The sequence below is a fragment of the Aphis gossypii genome, chromosome 1, assembly GCF_020184175.1.
Source record: "Aphis gossypii isolate Hap1 chromosome 1, ASM2018417v2, whole genome shotgun sequence".
Lineage (NCBI taxonomy): Eukaryota > Metazoa > Arthropoda > Insecta > Hemiptera > Aphididae > Aphis > Aphis gossypii.
The window spans coordinates 71,725,864-71,748,019 of NC_065530.1; the positions used below are offsets into that span (position 1 = coordinate 71,725,864).

Below are 22,156 nucleotides of genomic sequence, written 5' to 3' on the forward strand. Positions count from 1 at the left end.
TCCTCTAAAATACAATTTTTTTTGTTCCCCATGAAACTTAATTAAATAGAAGTTTCACTATATGTCTATATACGATATGTAAGTATGTGACCATAAAATTATTTTGTATCATCAATTATAAATGATTTGAGTATAAAATAAAAATAATATTTGGATAAACAATCTTTGTTTTTCAAGATATATATATTTGGTATCATTTTGTCTGACACATACATAAACAACAAGCCAGAATCTTGAGTCAGAGTATCATGATCATGGAGTTTATACATGAGGCGAACATATTATAAATATTTTAAATATTACATTAAAATACTTTATTTTTAAGAATATAGTATAAACAGTACAATATTAGATAATTTTTATTGATCTTAAAATTGTAATCTGTACATTCCATTAGTCATGCCACAAAACTTAATAAATACATTTATTCATTTTTTATACATTTTAGAATAATTTTAAAACTTTTACTGAATATATTTAGGGTATAATAAATAGTTTAAAAAAAAAATATTAACCAAGATTTAAATGTGGTTGTATATTTTGACTAATTGTAAACAGTTTAATATTAATAATATATATATTATTAATAGTATACAATTAATTTATTTCATTCAATTGAATGGTCAATGGTCAGGAATAATGATACTATTATCTGTTCCACGAGAGAAGGAACTCATTTCATACATATGACTGATGGTCGGCGATAGCATAGAAGCCAAATTTTTCCCAATTGTGTAGCACACTATATAATCATTGACAGGGTCGGCTGAATATTAGATAATCATAACCGAATAAGTGCAAATGGTAGGAAATGCCCAGCGACTGACAACAAAATGAGTTCCTACATGAAATAGAGTATAATAATACTTATATTGTATACATTTAATACATTTTAAAATTCAAACATTTACAAACACAGTTTAATAGTTTATAATATTTAAATGAGATTACAATAATGGTAAATATTAGAAATAAAAAAAAATCACAGCCACACAAATAAATAATTTAGTGAAATAAATGGAAAAAAAACAACAATTAATAAATTAATAACTATGAGAAATACAAATAAAAATTAATATTTTGGAACTTTTAATACATATTATATTATTATGTATTTACCTAAAAATGGTATTAAATATTACTTTAAAGATCCCAACTAAATAAATGATGTTTTACTAGCATATCTCTAACACCCGCTTTTAATGTCTGCGTATTTTCTTTTTTTGGAGGAAGTTCCCAATCAGGATTTAAATTAAACGGAAATTGTGACAAGACTCTTAACTCGCATTTTACTTGAACCCATCCTGGACTGCAAACAAAACTCCATGGCTGATACCTAATATATAAAATAATTAATAAATACATTTTTATTTTGTATAATTAGAATTATCACCATTTCTTAACAACTTGATCAGAACAGCACAATAGTTCTAGCCATAGATGTAATGCTTGTTCATTAAGACCAAGACAAACAAGGCTTCTTAATTTTACATCCATTTGACAACCAGCTGCATCATGACTTTGGTTAATACATTGAATACATCTATATAAAAGCTAAAAAACAAACATTTAATTCATTTTTATGAAGTATTAAATATTTTTAATAAAACAATTTTATTGAAAATAAAGATTATTAGTTTAAAAATTATATATAAATGCCTTTAAAATCATACTCAATAAAATAAAACATATATTTACTTCTTCGGGAGTTAACACTTTGCCATCTTCATCTAATCTATATGTTTTACATAACATTAATCTACTATACACAGAACTATAATCTCTTTCAACTTCAGTCATTGCTGCTTCTTCAATAAATAACCATGGATGACATGGACCACCTAAGTAAATAAATATTTAACCAATAATTAATATTTATAATTTGGTAACAATCGTCACACATAATATACATATAATATAATGATATTAAGGAAATAAAATTTAAATTTAAAACTGTATTTTATAATAAATTTAAATTGTTAAATTCATTGATTTTTGTAGATAAACAGGAATCATTTTTTTTGTAAAAGTTTAGTATAGAATTATAATTTAACAAAATGTAATTAATTATTATATCTATTAATACATTGACTGCATACTGATGCTAATTGGATCATTCAGCAATGCGCTTGACGTCATTTGACATCCAATATATATTTAAAGTTAATGATTTATAATTCTCTAAGGGTCATTGAATGTTATTTTATTTTAATTTGCATAATTAAATGCATATTTTAAAATATATATTTATATGTCGTTTGAATATATGACCACATAGAAGCTTTTTTTATGTTATTTTTAGAAAAGTGATATACAAACTAGGTGAAAACTGAAAAAGACATACACAGTCACGGTGTTAAGTATAAGTCAAGAGTAAAGACAATAAAAAATATTTATTTACCCAAAAATGATGGTCGTTTCATTCCATGTTCAAGAACTTGTTTAATAGCTGGACAAAGAGTTCCTCTAACTAAATCTGTAATTGTTTCTGATATTGAATCATCTCCAGCTATACTATATTGTTTACTTCTTTCATCCAAAAGTTCGACAAATTTTGCAGGAAACCATCCTATATTATATTGTATTTTTTTTTAACTTTATAAGCTATTTTTATTATTTAAAATTAACTTACCTCTCAAACCATTTAATTCTCCAACCCAACAATGTTCATCTTTGCGACTAATAATTGTAATAATGTCATTTTTTCGAAATCCTAATTCATCATCATCGTGTCTTTCGAAATCTAATAATAAATACAATTATTGTAGTATATATTATAGAAATTCATTTAATGTAAAACACACACTCATTATTTCAAAAAGCACTTACATTTTTGAAAATTTTAAATTTTATATTTTGAAGTAGAACATTATCTATTAAATAATTATATAGATAATATTATTATCTATCCAATCCAAACTTAGATAATAAGTATTTAAAGTAACAAACAGTAATAAACAGAGTAGTATACCAACATTTTGTGGGATATTTTTATATTATTCCATTTATATAAACTTAAAATATTCCAAAATATATTTAGCTTTGAAAAAAAGTCAAAAATGCATATTTTTATTACAAACAGCAAGATATTTAAAAATAACAATTAAAAAGTTATAAATGATGTTGTTTTTTAACCACTTAAAATGAATTCTTAAAATATATTTTAAAATTTTAATAGTATTTAAAATAATGAGTATACTATATTATCTAGTAAGCAAGGTTTTGTAGACTATACTGGTCATGGTTTACTGTAAAATTGTATGTTTAGTTTTAAGTTTTATAATATAAGATAGGTACCGACTACCAAGTTATATTATTTTATCTTTTTTTTTTTATATATATACTCTTTTTAATTCTGAATAAAATATACATAGCAATAAATAATAATTTATAAAAAGGTGGGCAATAGATGTGTTAAATTTTAATTCAATGATATAGCATTGTAAACTAAACTGATTCTGAGCATAGGCTGTTTATTAGTTTGGTGTTTTCCAACCTATGGATCATAACTGGTGAATCAAAATAAATATATGAAATAATAAAAATGATTATTAATAATACTATTTAATCACATTTTTTTTTCGTGTGGGTAAGGGTGGGTCACGTAACTAACAAGCAGTAAATTTGAGGGTCGTCATTACAAAAAGGTTAGGAAACACTATATTAGCCTAAATTACTACATGCATTTCATAATATATTTTTAATATAATAACTATTTAAGTAATTTATTTTACTGTTAATAAATACTACAATAGATTAATTCAATTTTTGCTAAAAATGTTGTGTTTATTATATTATTAATATTTAATAATTATAATAATAGACCCAGCTTACTATTTATCAAACTAAAAAAAAAACAAAAAAAAACATGCAAATACTAGAAATCTCTGTATAAAATATTTATCTACAAAACTATTTTATTTTTAATATAGTTTAAATTGCAATTTTATATTTGTAATAATTTTTGAATTTTAAGGTTGTTGGTGGTAAGATAGGTTATTAATATTTAAAATAAATAATATAAATATTTACCTAAAAGGGCTTTAGCTCTTCTTTTTTTATTTCTTGATACATTTGCATATATTTCTAAGTCTCTTGAGTGACTTTCTTTGGTATAGTCTGGTTTTAACGAAAGATTATTAAGTTTAGGATCAACAAACACAAAATGACGAGATACTTGCATAATTGCTTCTCTTAAGTCAACTAAAAATTCTAAAGTAATAGATATAATTTTAGTTATTAATACCTATTTAACATTTAAATATTTAATAATATATTATACTCCAGGCCTATGAGAGATCAGTACCGCATTTTGACTAAAACTAGTCCGATTCTTTGCATCTCCCACCCATCAGTCTACAGACAGTATTCTGGTGATAGATGGCACACTCAACGATATACACATATGCCACTGTAGCGGCATGTAGTAGGGGAGATGGGGATCCAAATTGTCACGGCCAGTCATTTTACATGCGCATGAAAGTACTGATTTCTCGTTGACAAGAGTATATAGATATTGATTTTTGACAAACCAGTTTGACGAATATTTTTGCATTTTAAAATGACTTTGGAATTGTCTTCATTAATTTCATCACCAAAAAGCAATACTTGCATGATAGATCTAGATTTTCGAATTTGTCTTCTAGTAACAAATATTTAAGAATAAAAATAAAAATGTGTTATTTATTAAATATTTAGTAAATAGAAATAATTTCTAACCTATTAAGATGTTGTTTGGGTAAGTTTGTTGAAGAATTGGCATTTGGAACTAAGGCTCCTCCATCAGCCATTAAATATCCTAAATATCGTCTTCGATAGGTTTCAATTTTTTCATCAGTTATTTCTGGACATACTTCAAAACATACCTAAGTGATTGATAATCAATGCCTTAATAATAATAAAATAAAATGTTTGAGATTTATTGATTGATATTCACTTGAAATAATTCATTAATATTGGTTATATTTCCTGGTATATTAGATAATGCGTTGAATATATCAGCTGAATTATCAAGCGTTTTTAATAATGGCTCTAAAAATTATAATTAATAAAAAAAATTATTAGTTTTAAATTAAAAATAATTTGTTAGTTCAGTTATGAATATTCACCTACTTATAAATTTATACATAATTACAATTTAAAATTATTTATAACATTCACATTTAAATATAAATAATAATTTCTATTATAAATATTTTTTAAAAAAAATGGTAAAGCTGTTGAATTTAAAACAAAAAGTTACCACTCATTAAAACAAAAATTTAAAAGAAAATATTTTTTTTTTTTTGTTATGCTCTTAGATAAAGTTGTAAAATGAAAAAAAATTCAATATAAAATCTCTACAATAACATTTTATAAATTAGATACTAAATATATAAATTCAAGCACCTAGTTATCATACATCAAAAACTAAAAATTACATTTACCTTTAGTTTTGAGAAGACCAATTGTTATTTGAAATAAAATAATCGACCCCTCAAAGAATAATAAATCCCAAATTCTTAATAAAACTTTGAAGTTGACAACATTGGAAAATAATGTTAAAAACCAATTAACTGTAATTAAACTCAATTCTATATCATGTAACCTCAAAAGTTGACAAATTCCTGGTAAACAATTTGCTAAAACAGTTTGCAACACCTGTTGATCTGCTTTAACACCTTCAATAAAAAAAAATATTAAAATTTATAAATTAATAATGTATTACTACTATTACTAAATTATTCTACTATGGTACCTATTAAAGTTGTAGTGTAGTATAATGCAGGTAATAAATCTTCAACAATAGCACACATTACCCAAAATGATTCTTCCTCTTCAAGTATAAGTAAGAGTGATGCCACAATCATACTGGTTCCTTGGCAATAACTAAATATTATCATTAGTTAATTCTATACGTGTCCAGGAGGGAAGTAAGTAGTGACTGGCTAGCGTAATATAAGTATAAAACTTAAATAATTGCACAAAACCTTTAAAAAGAGAGAGGATATTACCTAAGGAGTTGTAAGATTTTAAAAAATGGTTGATTTTTAACAGAAATGTTTTTAATTTGTTCAAGTAAATTGTTGTACGTCTTTTGAAAAAGCAACAAAATAATAAAAACGATTAAAAAAATAAAAATAAAATGTATAGCTACCTAAACAGTTTTTATAGATTTGAAAAGTGCATTAGATATGATTTTGATTAAAAAACAATAAAATTTAAAGTTGTTTTTTAAAAAGTTGATTAAGTATTTTTTATGGCAATTATCATTATATTTCTATTACGCAAACCAATGATAAATTGTATGTATGTATTCTGTTTAATTGAATTGGTATAAATTACCCAATATCAGGATAAAGCCAAGCTAGTGATCTCAATACTCTACGTAATCTTGGGATTCCAGTACTCTGGAGATTGTTAAAACAAACATGACTAGGCATGGTGCGCAAAAGATCTTTTTCAATTTGTTTTGATGAAACCAAAGTATCATTATTTGATGATCTTACTATCTCTTTATAGTTAATGTTATGTGATTGTTTTTTCAAATATGCACCTAAATTTTAAAACAATAATTTAATAAGTATTAATTAAAATAAAATAACTAACACATGGCATAGCAAATTTTACAATTGGGAGAATCCATTTTACTCTTATTTTTAGAGTGAATTTTTCATAATTTTAAAGTTGATGAGACAAATTACTATTATTAAAAAATAAAATAGTAAAATGGATCTTTCTAAACATAAAATTGACTGTGTTATGTGTAAGTAAAACAAAGATAACACTTGTGGGTATGAGTAGTACAAATCATCTTATTAATATACAAAAATATATTTAATACCAGAAAATCTCATCCATAGCTGAGGTCTAAGTGAATGTGGTATACCTTGACGAACCATTGACTGTAATATTTCTGAATGAGGTTTCAAAGTTATTTTTTCTTTTTCTGACAATTCCTTTGTGTACACATTTTCAAAGTAGTTTATCCACTGATTTCTGTTAGAACATTATATAATAAATAACTATTAAATGTAATACACTAGTGTATTTTTAACGCAAGATTATAAACTAAAAACAGAGATATCAAAAAAAAAAGTCACAAATTAATGCTATTTTGAAGTTCAAACACTTTTAAGATCCAGAACTCTCTCTAAAAACTAAAAAAAACAAAAATGTATATTATGAATTTGAAGTGGCTCCGAGATAAAAACGGCCCTAAGAAAACAGAATAACTAAAGCTGGGTGACTTTGAAATGATAATATTAAGATAAATATGTAAATACCAGAGTAAATACTTTTTGGACATAAAATTCTAGTTTTTCCCTAATTTTTTATCTGATTATTAATAGTTTTAGCTTTCCAAATTACAAAATAGATTTTTCTATAATAAATTGTGTATGTATATATATATATATATATATATTGATAATAATTTAATAGATATTACCTGTGTTGAGGATCTTCATACATATCATCAGCCAAAATGCATTCTTTTGACAAATCATTGTGATTTTCAACTCGAAAACCAAATTCATCAAACCTTAAAATTAACATATTAATGAATATTTTCAAAAAAAATAATAATTAGTTTAAATCTATATCTATTTTACATAAATGTGTGTCAGACTAGTGATATACTCAAATTTGCTTGATTTTTATATAATATAATATAAAGCTTTATATTATACATATTTCAATAAAAAATGTTTAAAATTGTACCTATAGTATCATACAATAAATGATAACATGATTTCATACATCTTACTTAAACAAATTTAAAAATATAAAATAAAACCACGAGCTATGAAATGTATAATCATATTAACAAAAATAAGTTTGGTTAAATTTATCTAAATATTTAGTTTTGTTACTTAGTATTTATATTTAGAATTAATATACTTTAACCGTTAGGTACTATGCATTTAGTGAAATAAATATATTTAATAGAATATTAAACATGGAAATCTTATACTTGATAATAATTCTCTTCTAAATTTTCTTAAGTATGTATTTTAACTTTATATAATACATTAAAAATTACCATTGATGACTAGGTGGAGTTGTATTGTCATATTGAGTATAGCTAACAACAATATCCTCAGGCCACATAGAAGGAGTTAGACCAGAAAATGGTTTCCCCTTGGTCAGTTTAATGTTGTTACCCCATTCTTTCAAATTATCTAAAGCTAGTGCATTTTTCAATTCTTCATTTATAATAAAGTCATTGTCTTCTTCATCTTCTGTCTCTAGAGCATTCTCAATTCGAACCTGTTAAACATAAACATAATTATTAGTTAGATGTTTAAAAAGAATATACTAAAAATTATCAATTTAATGATGTTAAATTAAATTTAGTAGTGTAGTGATCTCTCACTATCGTTTATAAATGAGTGCTTGACATCTGCAGTTGGATCAAGTTGTTGGGAAAAGATTACGGTTTTTAAAAGTGAGACAAAGACACAATGTTAATACAAGAGTTTATTAAGATTAAAGTTATAATTTGTTACAATAAAAACAAGTGTATAAGAATTTGAGGACAGCACGTTAAGTAGCTGCCCGAGAAAAAGTTAATCTTAGAAATTCGGACATAGACTAGCTCTATGCGAATGTGAAACTAATTCTAAAATTTAAGACGGACAGAGACCTGTATTTATATGGTTCTCTGTACCCCCTGGTTGTACATGATAGAGACTAGGAAATGGACAAAAAGGTGTGTTATAGAATGTTGTCATCGTAGCTGCAAAAGTGGTTTTGCGCCCAAGACACTTGACACTGGATTGGACTTGTTGTTGTGCTATTAAATCAAGGCGTGCGCATCTATGAATTATGTGCATGGCTTGATTGTCAAAAAGTGTTAAATAAAAGTCGTTTGTGACTGTGTTTTCCCATACGCTTTGATTCTTGGAAATTGCCATCAGAATTAATTGCGTATCGCTACGAGTATGCTAATAAAATATTTAAAAGCGAAGGACATTGTAGTACATGTAGATAAGTTAAAATAGAAAAGAAAAATAGTGAGACGACTCCGGCGGCTTACTACAGTAGGTACCTATCTCAACAAATATAAAAAAGAATCTAATTAAATCAAAAAGTACACACTTCTGATTTGATATAGGTTATTTATAAAATTGTATGCCACTAAAATAATAAAACAATAATACAATACATATTTTGAATTACTTACATTATCCTCTTTTCCCAAGTATCCGTCATGTGATCGTGTCAAAAACAATTGCTTTAAATCCATTTTTGAAACCTTGTAATAAAATTTCTATACAAGAAATAAATGGTAACATATGTTAAGATCTAAACAATACCTAAAACGATAAATTATTTAAATCCAAATACATTTTTTCTTTTATTCTATAATAAGTAATAGAACTTATATTATATATTATATATAATATATAACTACATAGAAATTTATTTAATACTATAATAATATTATAGATTAATAATAATTATAATTTACATAGTATGTAAACACTATGTACAAGCAATATACGTTTACGAAGTACCTTTAGAACGATTCACCAACTCATTTGATAGGACGTGTTGTTGAGTTAGGTGGTATCACACAATTTCATCTATTCAGTGGTGGTATCACGATAGTATATTATTATTATGCGTGGGTGGTATCAAACTAACAAATATAATATTGTAGTAAGTGATAACTCGCAAAATCCTTTCAATTTAATGATTTTACTAGGTACTCCACTTTACTTTAAATACTTCTAGAGTCGAGACTCTAGTTTTAATTTATTTCTTGTTCTAACTTTAGTATTTAATCGAAGTTCTTAAGAATATGAAATTAAAAATAAATACTGTCATTCAAAAATTTAAAACAATTGAAAAATTGATTAAAGATAAAAAAAAAAAATAGTAATCAATAGGTAGAGGTACCCAAGTTATTTTTTTCAAAAACGTCGTTTTGCAATAAATTTAAATTATGCAAGAAAAACACTTGAAAAATGCAATAATCACAGACTACAAAAATTTTGCGAATGAATAATATAATAAAATTAAAATGTTCATATAAGAATCTGTGTTAATACTTTTTGAGATAGTCATTACTCATTACCAGGGCTAGGATTTGTATGCAATAAAAAATTGTGAAATATGCATTTTAACTTTAAAAATATACACACAAAAATAGAGTTACAAAAAAATATATTTATTTATTGAAATACATCAGTGATTAGTTGATGGTCATATTATATTATATAATAATAATACCTACGTATAATCACAGAACGTTTAATTACGTATAACGTATAATTGAGATTAAAAATTAAATTATTTATTTATTCTTCGCGTGCATTAATTAATATTTTAGTAATACAATTTATAATTCTCATTCAATCGTAGAAGTACGTGTACCTGATGTGTTTTTTATGCTACGAGTTAAGATCACATATTTTTATAAATTTTCGAAAATAAAATATGATCGGCGAACGTATCTGTATAGTATATTGTACTACCTATAGGATTGTTTTATAAAATAAAATTTATGTTTGACCAAAAAACCGAGTCATATACTTTGATTAGTTTAATTATTATTTGCTTAAATACAATCATACTAATTTTTCAAAAATATGCATTGAGCTCAATATAATATGCAAAAACATGCAAAATAAAAATAGTGCCATTTTCATCACAATAATATCTGGGGGGTAATCGATCAAAATATCCAAAAGTATCCGTTTTTCCGAAAATAAGTACATTACAGTTTACCTAATTTTTAATAAAATTATCTCAATTATCAAATTAATTATTTAATTATAAAAAATGCCTAATATATAATAATAATATAAATATATTATATAATATATAAATTACGTTAATAGTAATAATACCACAAATTATAGGTACCGCATGTCTGAACACAATCTAAACTTTTATAACTTTTTATATGATATCAGTTTTAGCAAATCCTAAAAGGCTAAAAACAATTCATTTTACTCCAAAATATATATAGGTAATTAAATTGTCAAAAACTATAAAACATTACCATCCTCTATTATACTATTTTGGGTTTTACAATAAAATCATAGTCACAATTTTTCGTAGGCCCTAAGCACAGTGTCTATAGTGTCTATAATATGCCAATACAGCCCTGCTCCCAATCCACCCTTAAGTTGAGTTTGAAGAAACATACTGTTGCATACAACTGCTAGCCCTGCTTATGAGTAACATTGTATTACATTTTCAAGCATACTGTGTCGATGAATATTTTTAGAAAACATTAATAAAAACAATTTATAACTTCAAATGTTTATAAATTAAATCAAATCTCTATTTAAGTGCAATTGCTAATTTTATTAGAAAATAAATAAAAATTTTTATTTTCAAAAAGGATGTTTTAAATTTTCATAAAATTGTGTAGGTAGTTATTTTTTTAGCAAATTATTAATTAACTATATTATTTTTATATATTTTTTATATTATTATTATATAATTATTAATTAAAAACAAATTATTTTATTAGCAAATTATATATTATTATTATAAATTATATATTTTATTTTATTTTATTGTGTATACACTGTAGGTATTTATAAAAATAAATTATTTTATATTATTTGAATATTTGACTATTATTAAAATTAGGTATATTTTATAATTAAATGATTTGATATTTGAGCTAATTTTATTAGAAAGTAAACTATAATGTACTTACTTATTTTCGGAAAAAACAAATAGGTAGGTACATTTACTATTTAGATATTTTGTTCTAGGATATTTTCTGGGGACCAGGGGCTTGGGTAAAACAGGGCCAATGATTAAAAGTGTTTAATCACTTTTGGAAAATTAAGAATAAAACACGTAATTTTTTTGTTTTAAAATATTTATCAGTTAGGGTAACAATATTTACATCCATCACAAAAACAATAACTGATAAAAATTTTAAAACAAACAAATTACGTATTTTATTCTCAATTTCCCAAAAGTGATTAAAAGTGACATAGCCCGTTTTTGACCCGAGTCCCAGAATTTTCATGAATCGTGGACATTACACACTTAAATTCTAATTGGACGACGTAATGAAAAAAAATATGCTGTTGTATACAAATCCTAGCCCTGCTCGGTAAATGGAAAAAAATCCCCGGAAAAAACATCCACGGAATAAAATTTATTTGGTTCATTGATTGATCAGTTAAACTTATTATAGCCAAACACCATAGGCGCAAATCACCCAAAAACATTAGGGGGGCTTAAGCACCAAACATTTTTGAGGAAACAGACCAAACTCGTGAGGGGCTTCGCCCCTCACACACCCCAATAGTACTATACCATATATTATTATATAAATAAAAATATAAAATAAAAATCAAACAAACACAACGAAACATTTTATTATTATTATTTATTTATTAAAAATGTAAAGGCAACGTGCGCTTATTTTCAGCAACTTATTTAAAATGATGTCTTTATCAATGACTAGATCGCTCTCAATATGAATTATCGATAAGTCAGATAAGTTAGATAGGATAGTCTTTCCTGACCCATCGTGGTACGTGTCCAAGATTTTATTCTTCTCATTGCAGAAAAGCTTCTTTCACAAGAAGCAGATGATATCGGCAAAACTAAGGCAACTTGAAGTAGCTTGAACAGATTTGGATAAACAGTCTTACTGATTACCTGTTTTAACTCTTTTAAGCCAAATTTGTTACTAAGTTGAATTGCACAATTTCTAGCAACTGTCATTTCCGACTTTAAACACTCCAGGTTTATTGAAAACAAATCCTTAAACATAGAATTATTTTATTATATAAATGTACTTAATAAAATATTTAAAAGGGACTCAAAAATATTTTTCAAACCTTGTAATGGTTAATAAAATATAATGAATTGGTAAAGTCAAGACTTATAAAACTCTCTGTTGCTTGGGCTAATTCTTGCGATTCTTCGGAAAATCTTAATTTTAAATGACTTAAAATGGTATCAACAATAGGGTTGTAAAAATGATTACGCCAATAGTTTTGAATTTGTTTGTCTACGGTTTCTGTACATTGAATTGGTAGCTGTTGTTCTGCACCAGTAACAACAGTAACATTAAAGTCTCTTAAATGATAAGGTTCAGTACGCTGTCTTTTTGATTCTAAAATTGAAGTGTTGACTATTAAATATTTATCAATTATTATAATTAGTATTTAATTACTTTTTGGAATATCAAGTGAAATATCATTTTTATATGCAAAATTTGAAATTTTATCCCAAATTCCAGAAAAGTGATCATTATTTCTCATTTCTTCAAATGTTTTTATCACTCCATTTATGGTATTTGTAGCATTGCTCAAATTAGTATTTTTTTGCTGCAACTGCTTACTCAGTATATTTATTATTTTCAATACTTCATGGAATATAAATAGATGAAATACAAATGTTGGGGTTTTCATCATGTTCAAGAGACCTTTCAATAGAAAAGATTATACTTTTATCATTGACATAAATTAAAATGTTCGTATAATTGATTGTCACAATTATTATGATATTATATAATATGTTTTATACGTCATTGCAGTTAAATATATCCAGACGTAAACTCGACATATACATATTATTATATTATAAATAATTAAATATATATAAAACTGTTTTTGAATTTTTAATAAATGTAATTAATTTGAAAATGTGATGGTAAGTACTATAAGTTATAATCACGGGATTCGGGGTGCTAGCATTAAAATTCAGGGTGCTAAGCACCCTTAGCACCCCTGCGATTTGCGCCTATGCCAAACACAGTGAAGAAAGGTACGAAGAATCTCGTATAACATTATATTTATTGCGTGTAGACTGTAGAGTGTTGTCCAAGCTAGTATAAAGGCTATAATATTTTCAAAATAAACCATACACTTTACCAGAAATTTGTAGATAGTCATTATTTATAGTAAATTGCTAATTACCAGATTTATTCAGCTTGTACTGCAAATGACAATAAATGTAAATTACATTTTTATCATTTGGTCAAATAGATATATAAGAAAAAATCCAATTTAAATTATTTTCATTGAAGTTATTAAAATAAATACAAATTTATAGTAAAAATAAATTTTCCATGAAGTAATGTTTTGTGAACTATCTTATAAAAGACTTGGTTTTTAAAGTATTAATACAGATATATATTTTGGAAAGTATTTAAAATAAATAATTGAATATTTGGTAAAAAAAAGAATTTGAGCATAAATGTTAAATACATTCAAGTTTATGGTATCTTATAAATGAATGAAACAGTTTATTTTAGTACTTTCATGTTTTTCATTAATTTTATAGATAATTTTACAAATAAAAATAAAACTTCTGGAAAATTTGTATTATTTTTAATATAATATAGATTGTATTTTCTAACTCAAATCATACATCCATTTTTCATTATATTTTTTTTAACATGATTGAATTAGAAATAAAAATTGTATGAACTAAAAAAAAAAGATTTAAAGTAGGTATGTATTTGGATACTAATAATAATAAAAAAAATAAATCAAGGGTTTTACATTTTAAGCGATATGCTACTTTTTTGGGGACTGGCCCCATTTCACGGAAAGGTGTCAAAGATGGTTCTTGGTTAACTGGACACAGTGGCAAATGCTGACACTGCTGTATAGGCATGCTCATTTATCATAATGTATTATAGTTCTATTCAATACATCATTAATAAATAATACACAATTTTGTATTAATTTATAAATAAGACTTTAATTTGATAAATACTATATACAATAGCACTTACTTAAATAATACTTTAATAATTTTAATTGAGACTTGACTAACTCTTTTAATTAAAATAAAAAAAATTGTCATATACTCGTAAATGTAAATTTTATAAATTACGTTGATGAAGCACAACAGAATGAGCATACTCCGGGTTAGCGGCTGCTAGTGGAGGTGGTCTTGGAGTAATTGGTTTTTTTACAGCAATAACAAGGGTCGTATAGCTTGCGTACACATCTATCGCATGCTCTGTCATTAAATGTTAGAATAAAGATAAACACAGATACCTAAGTATAACGGAAATAAATGATTTAATGTAACACATTATATTTATTTTAAAATAAATAATATATTATTGATTATAAAAATAATTTTTTATTTTGATTAATAACATTTATTATTTTTTAATAATATTATTTCTAAGCATGCAGCGCATGCTGAGCATACCTGGAGAATTCGCCACTAACTAGACAAGGCTAGTAACCCAAGGGGTAGGTAATTACTGGCCTACTTGCTCCAGTCCTGACACCACCACACGCAAAATGCCTCGTGGTTACCTCAGAAAATAATAAATAAATACCACTTACAAAATTGAGTAAATAAAAAAAAGGGATGGTGTAACTGGCATTTTCAATTCACTTTCAAAAGGTTTGTGTAGTCAACCGATAATATATTAATATTATGTTGTATCTTGCCATTTTGGATGTCTCATTTACTACTAAATCATTGAAATAAGACTATTTTGATAATGAAATGCATAAAATAGACAATATTTTATTATAAAATTATTTTTATTATGAATCTTCATTCTAAATAATCTATACTACATTTTTTTCTTTTTATATATTGGATTGTTAATGAAAATAATACCAATTATCACATAAATATATAAAAAGTATACTTTTGAATACAGATTTTATGCATATTTATATAATATATATTATCAATTATCTATTGTAGAGCTTAACAAAATTGTAAAATAAAAAGTGCAAAAACAATAAAAATAGATATCCGCATTAATATAAAAACATTTTACATTAACATATTGAAAAATAATTTTCTGCAGAAATAAATGTTTTGGTAACCGTCAGTAAAAAAAATTTAAAAATATTCAACTTTTACATTATTTTAAGTGTACAATAAAATAATTATAATAAGTACACAATACACTATACACAGTATGTTTTTTTATAATTATAAATAGAGAATAATATTAACATTTAAATGTTAAAACACTTGATAATATATAATAAACAATTCACTTCTTACAACATAGATTCAATTTTTTTTTTAAATAATAATTGTCAATGATAATAAATACAGGTATTTTAAAATTTTAAATATAAATAAGTACATATATATATATAGAATATAGACTGTCAGTCCTGCTCTATACTTATGGGGCATAATTGGCAGTAACTATACTCCATTCAAGTTTAGTAACAACCCGGGTGCAGGTCACAAACATAACTGTTTGCTCTACTTCATTAACCACCAGTAGTATAAACACCGAATGATACCAAGCCAATGTGCAAAAGTCTGGGTTGCTTCTAAATGTAAATGGAGTATACATCTATACTATGTATTTATAATTTATATGTATAATAAAGGGGTTTGAGGTAGTTGAGAAATGAGGTTAAATTAAATGCCCAGTTTATAGAGCAAAAACATTTTATTTTGAGAGTAAAGAAATATTTCCAAATAATAAATTTAAAAATGATTCTTTATAAATTGGTTTAACTTTCTAAATCGTCAAAATGTATAAATAGAAAAAATACTGGTTTCTATAAATGTAACAAGCAACATATAGGATGGAGTATTTAAATACAAACATAAAATATCTTTATACTTGCTTTTTAGCAAAAAAAAAAAAATAAATAAATAATAATAAAAAAAAAAAACAATGATTTAAAATCAAGTTATAAGTAAAAAATATATAGTAATAACTCATAATGATAGAAACCTGTTACTTTATACTTAAGGAAGATGTTTTTTGTAACCTTAAATATTTATAAAATTTAAAAATGTTTAGGACCTGTTTGATTATTAACAGTTTTTGTGTTAAAAAAAAAACAAAACAAAATAAATGTATACAGGAAAAACTAAATAATATTTACCAAGGTCCTAGGTAAAACATGTTGGATAAACACAACATGAAAAATCTAGTAAAATCAATATTGTTTTTTTTCTTTCACGAAACAACAAGTAACCATTTTTTTTCTTAAAAATAACATATTAGTTACTACATTTGAACATTTTGAGTTTCTAGTTGAAGTCAAGCTCTTGATGGGCCATCTATTTGCATTGAGTGTAATACTTCATCCAAAAGTTGTAATGCTCGATGTAAATGAACCTTAAAATAGTTGTAAATACAAATTATAGTTGTGTTGTTAAGGGCAGATATAGTGGAGGGGTGTTTGGTGCTATAGCAGCCTCAAAATCATTTACCATTATTTTTGTTTTTGATAATAAACAAAAGTAATGATTATAAAAATTCAAATTTGTCAGGCAATAAATCTACTAGGTAATGAATAGCTACAATTATATGTATATTTGAAAGATTATGATACTATACTATATACTATATGGTTTGGCATTAAATTCTATTACGGTCCGATAATTTCGAAAATAAATTTTGAGGGCCAGAATAAAACTTAAATATAAGTTAATAATTATTGTATTTATTTTTATGTTAAAATTACAGTTTAAGTTGTATCAAATACAAACTGAACATTTATTAAGTGTTATAAGCAGTAGGTAAACAGAAAAAAAAAGAATAATATACATACGTGGTTGTTAATTACAATTTCTTATTGTAACAATCCCCCCCCACTCTAAAAAAATTATCCTAGATTCACTCATGTATGTTGTATTGTTATTTCAATGCACTAAACTAAATAAAATCATTTTAGAATTACATACTTCTATCCAGCAAGGAGTCTCTTTAATGCTACTTCGTCGATAGTCAGGTCCCCAACCTTTTACAAAACTTAATCTTAATATGCACAATCTTCTTAAATCATCTACTCCAATACCTGCTGCTGCACTTAAGCCTTAAATAAAAATTTTAAAATATAACTATAAATTCTATAATAGGTTAATATATTTAGCATATAGCAGAACTACATACTTATCGCTGGAGCAATACCTCCTACACTATGAGGTCCTGCTAAATGTCCTGCGACTGCAGCTGCTTGTGCAGCAGCTGCATTTTGAGCTGTTTCGGCTTGTTGATGCATTTGCCTATAACACTGTCTTAGATCAAAAACCTAAATAATTTAAAACATGTATTACATTAACAAAAAACTAAATCACACATTATATTTTAGTTATGAACAATATGTACTTTAATGTATGCATGAGGATAAATTTTATGGACCGCATCTCCTGGTGCTCGACCAGCTTCTCTATCTAAATAATATGACTGTACAAAAACTGAATGATCACTCTGACATTTTAACCAAACATCTCCTTCTCCTATCAGGTCTAGTTGGATACCTTTTCCAATATGTAATCTTTAAAATACATTATTTATTAACAATTAATGTTGTGAATGACAAGCTTACATATTATATAATTTGTAGATAACTAATATTGTAAATTATTTTTACCTAGCTTTTTCACTTTGTTCTGTTCTATGAACATTACTAAGGGCTCCCAAACAAAATCTATTACTTCCAGAAGGATCAACATAACCATCAACTGTGACATGAGGGCAAGTGGATGTAACTTTAAATGTTTCTCCAACTTGAGTATCTAATTCAAAGTAAGCAATTGAACACCAATATTCAGGAGCTGGCTGGGATGATAATAAACCACTTAATCCCATTTCAGATACGCCCCCTAGAATAACAATATTATTACATTCAAGATATATTTAAATATAATACAACTTTAGGATAAACATTAAATTTACTCACAAAATGTTGGGTGTGGTGGTTGCATTGAATGTGTATAAGTAAGTGTGCTTTGTACTGGTCGATTACCTGTTGTTGTACCAGGCATCGTGGCAGTAGGTCCTTGATATTCATGAGGTGTCATTGTTTGACTAGGTACTGTATGTTACATACAAAATATTACTTAGTTTATAGAAAATAATTTTATTAAATAGGGAATCTTACATAAGTTTTCTTCCTCTTGTCCTGGAAACATACTGGGATTTTGTAATGGCATGTTTGGTGGTCCTATAACAAAAAAAGTAATTATCTAGTAATTATTCAATAAATTTATTGAAAATGATTTATTTACCCTCAACTAGGTTCAAAAGTGTTAGACAAACTAATAAGTAGCTTAATAATAACATATTTTCTATATAATATAGATATTTATGTTATACATAAATAAAGCTTTTATACATTTTACTATGTTTTAATAATATTTACCATCAACTACAAAGGCAAATAAAACAAATAATAATGCAAAACATTCAACAGGATAAATAATGTAAAAAAATAAAAAATAAGATTTAAATATGAATTTTGATTTAATTTGGCTGACTTTTAATAATTAATAGCATATAAAAAATGAGATAAACAATATCAATTAGCCAAAAATATAATAATCAAATAAAAATTCATGAGAAAAAAATGCAGCTAATATTTTACTTAGTAAATAATTAAAATATATTTTGAATTTCAAATTGGAAACTTGGTTGTATTAGGTGTCATATTATAAATAAAACAAATAATTACATTGATAAAATCAGAAATAAAGGTTGTTATTCTGAGCAATTTCAACTTTTGAATAATTTGTAAGAAAACATCAAAGGTTTTAACTTTACTATTGAATTGTTTTTTGGAATTTAAATTAAGTGATGACACTTTATCTTAGCATAAGCAATCATTTATGTAAACAGGTATATCATAGAAAATGCTATCAATAGTTGGTTTACTCAAGAAGAATTTAAATGATAAAAAGACAATTTTAAAATTAATATTTAAAAGATGGCCAAAATTATATTTTGACATAAATAAATAATCAAGTTTTATAATATTTTTTATAATTTTATTAAATGTATTAATATTATTATATTAGTATATTTCAGAACCCAAGTAAACTTACTATTGGGGGGTATATGTGATGGTGTACCCGGCATCCAATTGTTACATGATTCAGTCTTAACCTGTACTTGAGAATTTATACCAATTTGATGACTAGGACGTTGTTGCTGCTGTAGCGTAGGCCGAAACATACCAATATCTCCTACAAATAATTATATTCTACTAATAACTACACATGCAAAACTATAAAATAATTCATATCAATACTAAATATTTGGTAATATAAAAATATTAACCTATCAATATCATGCAATTATTATTTCATGAATTTATATACTTTAAAAATCAATTCTTACCAGCAGCTTGAGGGACAGTTGATTGTTGAGACACATCAGTGGCTGGATTTTGTTGGTGGTATAAAGGTGGTAAGTGATGTTGTACGGTCACAGCCGGGCTATTTCCAGATACATCACTGTCCATATTGGAACTACTAACTTGACTAGAACCAGGTGGCGAAGGAGACATTCCTCCTCCACCAGCTGTATACTCATCTCTTAAGCCAATTATTCTGCCGGAACCATTAGTAGATGTACCACTTTGTAGCGTTAGACCACTTAAATCTAAACAGTTACTAAACTTAATAAATAATCAAATTTTAAGTAAACAATTTATTTTTACCTATGCCTGGTGATACAACCCGTTCATAATGATATGGATTAACACATACAGAATCACATTTTAAATCAAAGGCATATTGACAGTATTTTAAGTGTTTTAGTTCATTTTTATGTAAATCTGGCCATCGCCAGATTCTTGCATATATAACATGTGGAAAACCTTTTCGCCCAGCTACCTATAATAAAATAAAATTTGGATTATAAATAAAAATTTATTACCAAATTTAATACCAAGTATATCTGGCTGAAAATAATGATAATAATATATTCAATAAAATGTATTAACACAACGTGTCATTGAATAAATTCAAAATACAATCACTCACCTGTAACCGTCCATCTAATGTTCTTTGAATTGTGACACATTTACTTGGATGTGAGCCATTTGTGGTTATAGCAAGAATAAGACTATCTAATTCATCTCTTTTTTCCTAAGTAATTAGTAAAAGTCAACATTAGTAACTTATGAAAAAATATTAAATAATTAAAGAAATATATTAAAGTGAATAATTATAATAGTATACTTGGTTAAAATGTTATCTACTAAAATTTACAATTTACACAAATCCGGGTAATAAAAAAACTTAATTTTGATAGTCTGTTGAATTTGAATAATTACCTTTAACTTTTTAACTAGTGATTCAATGGCTCGTTTGGCAAATCCTTCGCTTTCCCATCCCTGCCGATGACACATCAAACTGTGTACTATACTCAAACAGGCATCAGCTGACGTAGGTGCACTGGTTTGTTGCATTTCTCTGGCTTAAATCAAGAAAATAAACTAGGTACTATGGTGATACAAATACTACTCTGGAGTGTACCACAAATGAATTCATAAAAAACATTCCTTTAGAAATTTGTTAATGATAAGTAAATTCACGACAGAAAAATGAAAATGACAAAACATTACGTAGGCCAGACATGTCTTGGTCGCAGTTGGTCTGCTAACTGCAATCGGACAACTCCGCAAGGGACTTAATTTGTAGAGATAAATATATTATATTATATTATTAAATATTCTCGTTCTTTCACATTTGGAAATAGGTTTTTTAATTTTTATAGGTTAGGTATTTTATATCAATTCGTAAATATTTTGACCCACGATTGACTCCAACAGACCCCGAATCCCGTTTTTGTCTGCGATATTCCGGGAGTCTATATCAAGACGGACGAACAACGGTTGATACGTTCCAAGTCCCCCACCTCGCATTGTGCGCGTAACGATTCACGATCGGGTCCCCCGGGCCACTACAATTATACGACTGTACTAGGTACATAAGTTAGCTATCAAGTCGAAGACCGAAGTTGATGATCACCACCTCGAACAGAACGGACTAAACCAATTGTAGGTAGTAGAACGTACTTGGTTGAGGAGCTGGCGGGTGTTGTATTTGTGTTGGTTGAGGAGCTTGTGCATACTGCTGTGACATCATGTGCGCGTCGGTTTCCATTTGACGGTTTTCGAAATTAATTAATCGTACCACGGAATTAAATAAAAACAACAAAGAAATATCAGATAACTCCCAATCGCTAAAAATTCGCACTACCGAGTTACTAGGGCACCAACATTGGGTTGTTGTCAATGTTGTGGACGGTTTATTTTGTGTTATTAAACTTCTGATGGGCGTGTTTTCGTCAAGGGTTTCCCAAACGTAATTGGCCCGGGAGTTGGACGCGCGTATTTACGAAAATCCATATAGGCGAACCGTATTATTATTTTTTGCTTACGGTCGTTTTAACAAATCGTGTCTTTTGGGAAGTAATCTATCACATGCAGTGCGTCAT

At 26.1% G+C, this 22,156-nt stretch overlaps 3 protein-coding genes across 7 annotated transcripts; all 3 read right to left on the reverse strand.

Annotated features, from left to right (window-relative positions):
* Window positions 1-380: 380 nt before the first annotated feature.
* LOC114127177 (small G protein signaling modulator 3 homolog) lies at window positions 381-9,589 on the reverse strand. Of its 3 annotated transcripts, none has more exons than XM_027991346.2 (17): window positions 9,167-9,478; window positions 8,024-8,250; window positions 7,430-7,522; window positions 6,824-6,978; window positions 6,325-6,535; window positions 5,738-5,868; window positions 5,427-5,660; window positions 4,937-5,031; window positions 4,720-4,865; window positions 4,533-4,642; window positions 4,033-4,212; window positions 2,633-2,743; window positions 2,402-2,569; window positions 1,699-1,841; window positions 1,394-1,554; window positions 1,120-1,336; window positions 381-841 (listed from the first exon to the last, which is right to left on the reverse strand). In XM_027991346.2, the coding sequence occupies exons 1-16, from the start codon at window positions 9,227-9,229 to the stop codon at window positions 1,144-1,146; spliced, it is 2,421 nt and encodes an 806-aa protein (XP_027847147.1). In that variant the 5' UTR covers window positions 9,230-9,478; the 3' UTR covers window positions 381-841; window positions 1,120-1,143. The 3 variants fall into 3 exon arrangements, with proteins under 3 accessions (XP_027847147.1, XP_027847146.1, XP_027847148.1); XM_027991345.2 differs by lacking the exon at window positions 381-841 and adding an exon at window positions 9,501-9,589 and having other exon boundaries at window positions 852-1,336; window positions 9,167-9,299; XM_027991347.2 differs by lacking the exon at window positions 381-841 and adding an exon at window positions 9,501-9,588 and having other exon boundaries at window positions 852-1,336; window positions 9,167-9,253.
* Window positions 9,590-12,444: 2,855 nt separating this feature from the next.
* Window positions 12,445-14,950, reverse strand: LOC126554361 (zinc finger MYM-type protein 1-like). Its single transcript, XM_050209457.1, has 4 exons — window positions 14,815-14,950; window positions 13,145-13,396; window positions 12,870-13,102; window positions 12,445-12,729 (listed from the first exon to the last, which is right to left on the reverse strand). The coding sequence occupies exons 1-4, from the start codon at window positions 14,948-14,950 to the stop codon at window positions 12,445-12,447; spliced, it is 906 nt and encodes a 301-aa protein (XP_050065414.1).
* Window positions 14,951-16,066: 1,116 nt separating this feature from the next.
* LOC114127172 (mothers against decapentaplegic homolog 4) lies at window positions 16,067-21,943 on the reverse strand. 3 transcript variants are annotated; one of them, XM_027991334.2, is made up of 13 exons: window positions 21,735-21,943; window positions 20,991-21,133; window positions 20,698-20,802; window positions 20,373-20,547; window positions 20,051-20,314; window positions 19,756-19,896; window positions 18,816-18,878; window positions 18,615-18,749; window positions 18,306-18,537; window positions 18,041-18,209; window positions 17,825-17,963; window positions 17,617-17,747; window positions 16,067-17,047 (listed from the first exon to the last, which is right to left on the reverse strand). In XM_027991334.2, exons 1-13 carry the CDS (start codon window positions 21,820-21,822, stop codon window positions 16,970-16,972), a joined length of 1,863 nt encoding a protein of 620 aa, XP_027847135.2. In that variant the 5' UTR covers window positions 21,823-21,943; the 3' UTR covers window positions 16,067-16,969. The 3 variants fall into 3 exon arrangements, with proteins under 3 accessions (XP_027847135.2, XP_027847136.2, XP_027847137.2); XM_027991335.2 differs by having other exon boundaries at window positions 20,991-21,129; window positions 21,735-21,897; XM_027991336.2 differs by lacking the exon at window positions 19,756-19,896.
* Between the last annotated feature and the right edge of the window lie 213 nt (window positions 21,944-22,156).